Source organism: Peromyscus leucopus, chromosome 7 (assembly GCF_004664715.2).
Source record: "Peromyscus leucopus breed LL Stock chromosome 7, UCI_PerLeu_2.1, whole genome shotgun sequence".
Classification (NCBI taxonomy): domain Eukaryota; kingdom Metazoa; phylum Chordata; class Mammalia; order Rodentia; family Cricetidae; genus Peromyscus; species Peromyscus leucopus.
The window spans coordinates 110,938,128-110,949,756 of NC_051069.1; the positions used below are offsets into that span (position 1 = coordinate 110,938,128).

General features: G+C 47.1%; 1 protein-coding gene across 1 annotated transcript in view; it reads right to left on the bottom strand.

Annotated features, from left to right (window-relative positions):
* Positions 1-11,218, bottom strand: part of Ano10 (anoctamin 10) — a 117,405-nt gene extending 106,187 nt beyond the window's left edge. Inside the window, exons 1-6 of the mRNA XM_028890480.2 lie at positions 11,075-11,218; positions 10,430-10,702; positions 8,626-8,784; positions 5,690-5,804; positions 2,603-2,881; positions 1,396-1,530 (exon numbers count right to left, since the gene is read on the bottom strand). Coding sequence (XP_028746313.1) covers positions 1,396-1,530; positions 2,603-2,881; positions 5,690-5,804; positions 8,626-8,784; positions 10,430-10,702; positions 11,075-11,218 — 1,105 coding nt within the window. The remainder of the gene's footprint in view (positions 1-1,395; positions 1,531-2,602; positions 2,882-5,689; positions 5,805-8,625; positions 8,785-10,429; positions 10,703-11,074) is intronic.
* Between the last annotated feature and the right edge of the window lie 411 nt (positions 11,219-11,629).

Below are 11,629 nucleotides of genomic sequence, written 5' to 3' on the forward strand. Positions count from 1 at the left end.
GTGGCGCACGCCTTTAATCCCAGCACTCGGAGCAGAGCCAGGCGGATCTCTGTGAGTTCGAGCCAGCCTGGACTACAATGAGTCCAGAAAGGCGCAAAGCTACACAGAGAAACCCTGTTCGAAAAAAAAAAAAAATAAAAATAAAAAAAAAAAAAAAAAAAAAAAACAAGTATAAGCCACATTGACCCAGGCATTCAGAATATAATTTAGAACATACAAGAATAATGACTACAGCTCGCTTTAGGGGGAAAAAAAAAGTTTACACACACACACACACACACACACACACACACACACAAAATCAAGACAGTTTATCCTAAGAAAGTACTCCAATATTTAAAACAAAAGATCAAAAAGACTCAATTTTAGAAAAACACCATTAAACCCAGGCAAATCCACATCCCAGGACAGAGAGAATGGGAGACAGAGCCGTGTGGGTTCAGAACACAGAGGCCAAGGAGGAGGCAGGCAGAGCCCCAGCCCCTGAAACAGTATTATCACACACAGATCAAAGGCCTGATGTCCGCAGAAATCAACAGTGTGGAAAAATGCAAATGAGAAAGTGTCCTATCCAGAGCGTCTGAAGGCACACAACAGCAAACCAGGCGGGCAGCCTGTGCCTGGACTTGCTTTGAGCGGACAGGCTTGAGAGAACATCTGGTAGCAACTAGGAAGTGTGGAGTAGTTCTTGAGGTTCTGCCACAAGTGGGGGGAGTAGAGGGGGGTGAAGTTAAAAAGAAAACCAGATGCAGGGACCCAGCCCTGAGAGGCGGACCCAGAGTCCCGGGCCTTGCTGCTGTACACACTGTGTGCTTCATCCTGAAGCCACCATCATATCAAGGGACTGTTACACCAGTGCTCATCCACATTACACACTTTGTTAGGATGTCCTAGGTTACTCTATGTTTGTTTATGGTCACCTCAGGAGGTCCGAGGGAACAAGAGCAGGACTCCAGGATGAGACCTTGCCTAGCTCTGCCCACTCTGATTTTCTCTGGGTAGAAAGTGAACTTTGCTGACTTGAAGTGAACAGTGATAGGTAATTTACATGGAACATCAAGCTGACTGGATTTGGCAAGGACCTGGTGAGTATTGAACAGGACAGAGCAGGCGACTTAAAGGTACACACGACGCCGGGCAGTGGTGGCGCACGCCTTTAATCCCAGCACTCGGGAGGCAGAGGGAGGCGGATCTCTGTGAGTTCGAGGCCAGCCTGGTCTACAAAGTGAGTTCCAGGAAAGGCACAAAACTATACAGAAAAACCCTGTCTCAAAAAACCAAAAAAAAAAAAAAAAAAAAAAAAAAAGGCACACACGAGGCTGTAAATTCTGAACAACCAGGACTAAAAAAGAACATTACAGCAGGCAAGTCAGAAGCTGGCTGACAAAGACTTACTCAGTGACTTCCCGGGGTACAGTTTGGCCTGGGGGTAACCAGGGATCATCTTCTCATCTCTAGCTCTAAGATTCTCAAGTTCATGTTTGATAATGAACTGACACTCGGCCATTGTGAGGAAGTCCTCATTGTTATCTAAAATAGAACAAAACTTTCTGGTTACTTGCTTAGTAGAATATAAAATTAATAATGTTCAAATTGTTATGCTTATGGTCATAGAAATGCCATAAACATAAACAACCTAAGGAGCTGCCCAAGTTCAACACTGGAAAGTTAACAGACGGCAAAGCACTTAGATATGAGGGTCCCGCGTCGGCTCTGATTTCTAACTCAGCCTTCAGTCATTTCAAAGCCTCTCTGGCACCAAAGGTCCATTAGCACACACTGCCCTGGCTTTACTTGGAGCCAATGATCAGAGGCTGCACTCTGAATTGTAGGATGTTTTAATGGGGGAGGCGGGGGTGGGAGCGATGCTGTGTAAGACGCGTATTCTTGAACTGTACCAATGTTTCTAACTCAGATGACAAGCTGACTTAAGTCACATTAGCCTCCCTTCCTTCTAGAACCAAGCGTCACAGAGAATAAAATCTATAAGAAAACAGCAGCTCTGACAGACAAATCTTTTTTAGAGGAAAATATTACTCATATCACCATATCTCTGAGGTGAAAAGTTCTGCACTGAGCTGGTACCAAGAGGCCTAATTCCAAGTTCTAACTTCAACAGCGCTGCCAGGAGCCCATGCACTTGAAGCAAGTACCCCTCCTTCAGAAAGCCTGAGGCCCTGATTCACTCCAGAATATTCTCTTTGAGATGTCCTTTAAATGCCAGGACATGCCCATCATCCCACCACATCAGAAGAAGCCAGGAAACTCAAGAAGTGAGGTTTCTGAATACTGAACTCTTACATTTGCCCATGCATATTTATTACTAAAATTAGAACCATATAAATAAAGCACACATTCTAACTTGTGTTCATCTACTCCAGAGAGGATAAGTTATAGCCCAAGGACTCTGCACAGCCTGTCCATTCATTTACTTATGGTCAAGGGCTACTGTTTTCCTCCAAACAGCAGAACTGAGAAACTGAGTACAGACTAAGGCCCACAAAGCCTAGATATTGAGTATTTGGTACTATACAGACCCTGATCTCATCAAACACTTCTTTGCAGCAAACACATCTGGGTAGAAAAAAGCCATGGTGCTTACCGTGGAAGCCTTTAAAGTTGTGGCGGGTTCTGTAGGTGAAGGCCCGCATGGCAGCGTCTGCACACTCCTTCACCAGTCCTACTGCTTCTGCCCCAAGTAACAGTCTGATGTGGGAGGCACCAACGAGGTATAAATTCTGGTTTTCTATTGTCTCTGTCTCATACTTATTTAACAGTGGTCTAAACAGCAGCTGGGCACCTGTCAAACACGAGACAGTGAAGTATAGAACAAAACAGACACAAACCTTCAAACAATGAAATCTATAAAAGTATAATGTTTCTGCTTGGCATAAGGAAATGAAATTGTATTAGCAATTTAAATCTATTATCCAATTAAAAAGAAATATAAGGAAGTTGGGAATAGAAGTTAATTGCTTGTGTTTGTGCATATGAGTGCACATGTGAATATATACATGTATGGATGTACATATGCAGGCCAGAGGTAATGCTGAATGTCTTCCTCAATTGTTCTCCTCATTTTTGAGACACGGTCTCTCACTGAATGGGAACTCACTAATTTAGCTAGATTGCCTGGCCAGTAGCTCACAGGGATACCCCTGGATCTGCAGTCCCTGTTCTGGGATTACAAAATTTCATCAGTGTGCCTGGGTGCAGGTACTAGAGATACAAAGAGGTCCTCCTGCTTGCATGCCAAGCCCATTCCCCACTGAACCATGTCCCCAGCCCCTGCTGACCCATGTCCCCAGCCCCTGTTGACCCATGTCCCCAGCCCCTGCTGACCCATGTCCCCAGCCCCTGTTAACCCATGTCCCCAGCCCCCGTTGACCCATGTCCCCAGCCCCTGCTGACCCACCTTTCTATCTCCTACATGAACCATCTTCCTAGTCCCTACTAAAAGAAGCACTGAATTGGTTGGGCTGTGTTCAAGGCTGTTCCTTGCCTAAGGGTCATACCTTCACCAGGCTGCAGCTTCCTACACACACTGCTGTTTGTGTCTTTTCCCAGTATACCTCTTACACCTCTAAGTCCCAGCTAAGTGTCATTGGCATGGAAAACCAAAGCTGCCCCTCTGAGTGTGAGGAGGGCCCCTCTATGAGAGGAGACTTGGTGTAACCTCCAGGAGTTTACACCTGCCACTGCTGTTGTGAAAAGTCAGTCTGGCAAGTGACTCTCACTGGCTTGCACTCACCAAAGTTTCTGTCTTACTCACTGTCTGATCTACACTTCACAACTCTATTTTCTGTGCTCTGGGTAAGTCTCCCCTTGACACACTGGGAACCCTGTCAATAGTTTTACTGGAGGAACCTCTCTGTACTCCTTTGCTCTACTGGCTACGTATGTCCAGAACTCTAGACTAAGGCCCTTTCCTTCAGAACTGGAGAGGACCCCACTGCTCCTACATCAGACACTTCTGAGAAGTCCCACCCTTCCGGACCTGGCTTTGTTTCCTTTGTTCCTGCAAGATCCTTGCATCTTCATCCCCAGGGTTCTGGAACTTTCATTGCTACAGCTGGTCACAGGCTACCTCCTTCCCTGGAAGCTGGAATGGGTCCCTAGAGCCTCTCTACTGACTTCTCCTTATCTCCCCATCCTTCTATTTGGCGTGAGCGCCCTGGGCTGGCGGTGCTTCCTTTACCCTCCCATTTTGCTCTTTGTTCTTGGAGGTCTTGCTAACGTTATGCAACCACTTTATGATTTTTCACATGGGATTTTATGTTTTCACTCTGTAAAAGTTGCTTTTCCTACAAGGCTGTCTTTCTAACACATTCTTCATTTGTGGGTGGCTTCTCTTTCTGCCTCTGAAGGCTGAGCTCTTTATCCTCCTCCTGGCATGCTGCTCTTCATCTGCTTCCCCATCTCCCTGTGTCAGACATGTGACAATCTCTTCTTTAAGAAAGGGACCCCAAGGGGCTCAAGTTCTGAAAGCTTAGGTGAACTCATCAAGCACGGCCTTTAATGGATAGAGGCCTCAACAGGTTACTTCTTGTACAATCCCCTGGTTTCTCTACAATTCATTCTTTTGTCCTAAATGGGTCAAAAATATGCACCCAGAATTATTGGAAGTCTTGTTCCTGCATTTTATAAACTGAATTAGATGTGAGGCTGGGGGTGGGAGAGGAAGATGGTGTCTTCCTTCTCAGTGGAATCTCGCTCTTGCCTCCACAGAAGCCTGGCCCCACCATCCCAGCTCCCAACCCTCCACAGAGAGTGAACCTGAGGTTCCTAGGCAGCACCTGTGGAGGCTGTGGAGACCCTGGGTTTTCTTCTAGAGCCCCACAACCCTCCCATTCTGCAGTCTCTAGGGTACCAGTCTGCTTCCTAGTCATCTCAAATCCAACAGGCCCCTTATGTTTATAGTAACATACAGAACCCTCGCGGCCTCTTCTTGAAATGCCAGATCCACTTCTCACGTACGCGACGGCGTGCTCTCCAACAAGCGGTGTATGGCCTGCTCACTTTTGCCCCATCTCCAAACCCCAAACTGGTTTCTCTACATTCATTCTTGATTTTGTTGCCGTAACATGGCTGTTCTATCAATCGCTATCTTCCACATTGGCAACCCAGAATTATTGGAAGTCTTTGAGTTCCATGCAGTTAAATAAATTAATTGTTAACCCTTGAATGTTATGATGTGAGGCGGGGGTGGTATAGAGAGGACAGAATGAGTTTGTTCTTCTCCTCTCGCCTCACCGTGGCAATCTCCGCTCTATAACTACTCCACAGTAAATAGTGCGGTACTGGCTCCCACCCATGACCCAGCTCCCAACCTTCCACAGAGACCGCGTGTAAACCTTAGAGAGATTCCTAGTAGCTCTAGACCTGTGGGCTGTGGAGACCGCCTGGTCATTTCAGGATTCGTACGAGCCCCCCACAACCCCTCGCCCAAATTCTATGCCAGTCTCTTATAAGAGACCATAGAGTCCCCAGGAAAAGTACCAGGGTCTGCTTCCTGAGTCATCTGGCCAAATCTCACACATCACGCCCCTACTAATGTTTATATTTTTACCCATAAATATAGTTTCTGGCGCCTTTTATGCTTTCGTACTATGTGTTTGATGGGTCGATTACCCAGAGTATCGTATAACAGGAATCTTCATGCAAAAATATAAGAATACAACTCAGTTGCCAGTTAAATTGATTCCTCCGCGGCCGGGGATTCCAAGGTCCTTTTCCACATCAATTGCCCAAGTAGCACCAACAGTCAAGAGATGCCGACTCCGCTCCTTCTCCCGTAGTGTACCCTAGACAAAGGCGTGCACATCAGATATCAAAGCCGAATGTCTGAGAATACCTCACGTGAGGACTATAGCGTCAATTTGAAGCAATCAGACCCGAGAAAAGGGTGGAAGTGGGAGGCTCCGAGCCATAATCTGGACACAAATAATATCTCAGAAAATTTCGGAGCGATCTAGATACTCTTTGCCTTCTTTTGTAGGTTCCATTTACTTTGGCCGAACAAGATTCCAAGATGTAGTGTGGATTGCCTATCATGTTTTATTTAAAAAGTGCTATTCTTTAAGGCATCAGTTTACAGTCATTGTTTAAGGGCTTGACTTCAAGTCGACCCCAACAAGGAGCGTGCGCAGCAGGCTAGTGGAGTTACTGCACTGTCCACTTCTAGGGCTCGTGCCTCGGCTTATCCGAAGATAACCAACTCAGATTGTTCACCTGAGTCAGAGACTCGCATACTAGCCTTCGAAGAGAGGAGCTAAGAGCCGATCAGTCAGAAAAGTGGGTACCTCCCGCCTGCATTTCCACCAAAACACTGTCAAAACTGTCGCCAATCCCCTTTTGCTTCCCCTGCCTTGTATTTTATTAGCCATCCACAATCTTGTGCACTGCTCTGACAGCTCATCCGACAATCACTGTGATTATCACTGCGATGTTCTCGTGACCACTTCAGTGTTCATCTTTTACCTACGCTGACCCCCCGAACAGCCAGCTGTTGTTTAAGAGGCAGACCGATCAGACAGTGTCCTTCCGCTTGGTTTGACATCACATATACGACCCATAGGGCTCTCTATCACAGCAACATCAATGCCTCTGCTCTCTCCCATGAGATTGACTAGTACCTACTGATGACTCAACCTAACCGATGCTACGGCCACACTCTCTCCACGCACTGGCTCTTAATGCCATAAGGCCTTTACCGAATATACCCACGGCAAAGCCACTCACATGGCCACATATTTTGGTGGGTTTACTCGTCAGTCTAGTGCGTTTGAGTTTAGAGAAGATCCCGATATCTCAAGCCAGACAGGTAATACAGAGCCAAGAAGGATAACGTTATAAGACACACATGTTTGTCAACGACACATCAGATAACTTAACCATGAGCCAAGCTGATAAGGTAGTGGTATAGTAAGCTATTTCATAGAGCGCGGTGCCAGTTACTTTCTTATGTATTGGTACCTGATCAATTCTGGTGTTCTTCTGAGCCATTCTTTTGGTTCTTCTACTTGACACACTTGCATGGCGAGTTTATGACCAGCGTAAAGTGGTGTGAAGGAGTCTCCCTCATCAGAGGTTCATCCAAAGTTGATTAAGTCACTCTCATCTTTGGACAAACTACTGAAAAATTAAAAACCCCAAAAAAAGCAAAGCGTGAGTTAGCGCTATCGGCGTGCAAGATAAAGCAATAATGCTCGAGACCACTGCCACTATGTCCAATCTACCGGCAAGAGTTCACTGAAGGACTTTAACTTGTTGCTCAACTAATACTATGCATCAAGTGCTGACACATGGCCCCAGTAATGACTAGCACTGAAGCCAGATATTTTCTTACTTCCAGGCAAGCAGGGCTGAGCCCAAAGCTTCACTGGACTCCAAGACAAACCCTTCTGCTTGACGTCCATTGGATCAATTAGGCCTGCTCACAGCACAGACACTATTGGCCAACACCTACGCTCACAGCATTGCTCTCCGGGTATATATATCTATATAATAAATTAATATTAACAAATCAAACTATTAACAGTATCACAAGCACCTACACACAATCCTAACTGAAAAGAGGGATATATTATATTACATATTATAATAGTAGGCCTAATATATACTCGTATATATATTTATTTATCATTTTTCTTTTTTCTTCTTTGAGACTAAGTGTCTCACATAACCTGGTTAGGCCACTCCTTGGTGCGTTGACGAGCTACTGGAATATTTGCTATTTCGTAAACTAGACCAGGTTTGAAACCTGTCTACTTCTAGAGATCCACACAATGCTCGACCTCAGCATCCTCCTGAAACCGATGATAGGGGATCTAAAAGGTGGCTGTCATTAACATTATATGTCTACTATCACACACCAGATTGAAAAAATATCTGTTGTCTGACCAATGGCACTTGTTACATGAATTTGCAGTTGGCAGCTCACAATTGTGGCGTATACCACCAGTCAAAGGATCACAGGGTAGAGCTGTCATTTCCTGGACGCCAGCTCTGGTACATAGGTGTAAGGCATCCCACAGAGAGGTAAGCAGCCGGTTTATAATGTCATGCAGAGGAAACGCCATCCACCTTCCTGCTTGTACCCTCGCCCACCTCACAGAGTTGGAGGGACCTTGACCTTGAGAGTCTTATCGAGGCACTAGCCTTCACCATAATTCCACTAAATCCCCTCACTAATCCATAAGAATCCACGAGCATGCTATTTGAGTTAGCCTCTCTTCAACCAGTGCATTCGCCTTTTGTAATAAGCTAAGAAGGGTAATGAGACCATTAACTGAATGTAGGGTGTACCTCCGGTTGATAAGGCAGCACAGACTATATTGCTAGAGAGTGCCCTGTGCATCCTCGCTTGACAACGAGCCGCACTTCTGGAGCCGTTGTGCTAGTGTAGATCGCCTGATGTGATACCGAAACCACTGGGTTATGTGTGGCGCCGCACCATGGTTAAGGTATTATGGCCTATTGATCATCTATGATTTCTGGGCTTGTCCCTGTCCTGAGCAGTAGTCAAGCAAAATTAAATTGTTCGAAGATAAGACCCATAGACCAAATTGCTGCGGGCGGAGAAGACTGTAGACACTACAAGAAGAAGGACTAATAAGAGCGTACCATCTCGCCCTGTGGCTCCCTCTTCAGGAGGACGTGGCGGTTGCGAATCAGGAGATTAACGTCAGAGCGATCACCGCCACGCTCGACAGCACACCACCATCTCTCTGGGTCATGGGCCGTGCATATTTCGATTCCAAACAGCTGTATGTCTATCAACTTCTGGGTATGGTGAATCGTGTAGGTAGCCCAATTGCCCTTTGTGCTTTGAGGCAAGTATGGTAAGGTCGAGAGCAACATCAGTTTCTGGGACATGCAAGCTGAAGATCGCTATTACCAACACAGCACCCCTTACTCAACGGTCTGAGTGAGTGATAGTATGCCAAGTGGTACAAAAGTATGTACAAGCACCCGAGAAAAATGCAACAAAGGAAGGGCTTTAAACACCCACAATCCGTGAGGCCAGGCGAGAGTCTCCTCGCCACCACCACAGGTCAGACAAACTCACTGTACAAAACACGCGATGACCTGCCCACCAACAAAACCCAACAAATACACATACCGACAGCGTAGCCAACGATAAGATACCAAACATAGCCTCAATTTCACCAGAAGATATTTCATCCCTCCCAGTGACAGTGTGCAGAAGAACTTGAAATCCATCAGATTAAGAGATTCACAGCAACGGATCCAGGGACTCTACAGGTGAAGGCCTTCGCGCCGTTGGGCCATCTCTTATATTTTTGATACTTGCTAGACAGGACAGGACGAATAGCCAGTTTCTACAAACCTGACCTTGATTTGCCAGAGTATTTTCCCATCACTTTCACCAGATGCTGCCAGGGCTGAAGAGGCTGTTTGCATAATGTCTTTGAACTGCAAAACTTATGAAGAGGAGACATCTCGCCCTGAGAACTTGCCCCGGTCAGGGAGGCAGCATCTCAAGCTCTCCAGAGGTGTCCTCGGGGAGACTCAAAAACCAATAGCGTCTGATGCCCCAAGTATCGTCCTCACAACCAGAGACTATGACTACTTACTGTCTCACAGTAAAATCTTTGTCATTGTCAACCGTGATCCACATTACCTGCCACTATCACATGGCGGCCGACTGACCAAGGCCACAAGTACTCGTAAGTAGGCATATGCGAGACCAGGCGGCGGCGACCTGCGACTCCTGCCCCAGAATTAAGTCAACTGACAGACACCGAGGGTCCTTCCCTCCTCTTCACCCTCGCACACTCGTCATGGAACATGCCAGGAGCACCAAGGCGAATGGGCCTGCCAGACAGGAATCAACTCTAATGTCCAGCTCTGCTCTGAGTCTACAGATGGAGCGAGTAGACTAAAATTCCAGGTGTGTAAGAAATCAAGATTCCCAACTCCAGGCCCAGGGCCGCCCTACAGGGAGGGAAAGCGAATTCCTCTCAGTTCGCTTGCTACCAGTCCTTTGCGACAACCCCCTTCTACCAGACACTTGCTTGAAAAGCAGAGGGCACGTATCGCCAAGCTAGAGGGACAGGAAAATAGGTCTGATGTGTTTTCCGAGTGAACCACAGAGAGGGGAGACTGCAGAGTCTCCTCGACGGCGGGTCAACACTTCCGTTACACCAAAGAGAAGGTGGCCGAAACACAGAGTATAAGGACTCTCTTGACAGTCCAGTCTCCACTACCTACACCTTTCTCTGTTACCTGTCGTAGTGCTCTCATAGAGTTGGGACGGTTAAGGGTGAAACTGAATGCCTTTTGTTACCTTCTGGTACGACAGGACCACTCCAGTAAACAAACTCCAGGTGCGCCTCAACAGAGCGACGCAGGACAACAGTAATCTGGACAGGCACGTGTGAAACAAGCACGAGCTCTGGCTCACAGTCTGAGTTGGAGAACTCCCACAGAAGAGCGCCAACATGGTGTGGGGGATGAAGGGGATGGCAGAGCTGGGTTCACCTTGCACGTTGAGGTGAGCCACAGAGCGAGACTGACGAAAGTGGGGAAGTGCGGTAAACCTCCAACCCAGCACCATCCGTCCTGCGTCATGACTCAGATGGATGTGACCACTGCCTCGATACTCCCACTGACACTCCAACCGATGAATGCGATGTGTCTGCTCCAACAGTGCTTTCGAGCAGGAGCGGCTGCTAACCTGGAAATTTGCCAGGGGCAAGCTAATCACGCCATTTACTGCAACCATCTTAGAACTCTTGAGCCAGCGTGTCTGTGCAGTCTGTTGGTAGTGGTCAGTTCTCACGTCGTTGCGCACTCACTTACTAAAGTACTGTGTGCTGATTAAGCCAAAGTGTGATTCGTGCTAGCACCACGCGAACCTAAGGCGTCCTCAAATCCTCTGGACTGCGGCGTCGCAGCACAGCACCGTCGCCTCCCAACGAACTCTCTATATCCCATTGCATCGCCATATGAGCAGAGGTGCGTGACGACAGAGCATGCTACGTCAAATACTAAGCTTCGGCTCGGTTGAGTCAACCCTGTGCAAAATCGAGACACTTCCTCCCCTGACTGAGAGGTCGAACGCAAGTGTTAGCTTTCGCTTCCCGTCATGGAGGCCTAGTAACAGGCTTTTGATACAACTTAACACAGGCCGTTTAAATTCATCACACTTCGCTGCCGCACTAGAGGGTGGCTGGTCCTTTCTCCCATCCATGCGGGCCCAAATAGCTAACCTTCGTATAATTATTCTGCTGAACGGTGTTCTTCCCACTAAACTGCTTGATTGTATTTGTTTCTGCGCGTGGTTGACTCCTACTGGTAACGGTACGAATAAATTCTTTATAGCTTCATTGACTATTAGAACCTATGTAAACGTTATGTGTACCTATTGATTATCAGACCATCGGTGATGTTTCACAGACGAATGTCTGCTGCTCCTCTCTGCTCCTCCGTCTCACTGCGTGCGCGCAAGGTGTCTTATGTGCTTGACCTGTTTTATCGAAGAAACAGGACGCGGTAAAGCTTGAAAAGACACTGACGGTCGCATGTGTGATCACCGTATGGCCATGTCCCGCCTGCGAGATCTATGGCCAACCGTACTACGTCTAGTAGAACCACTGTTGTC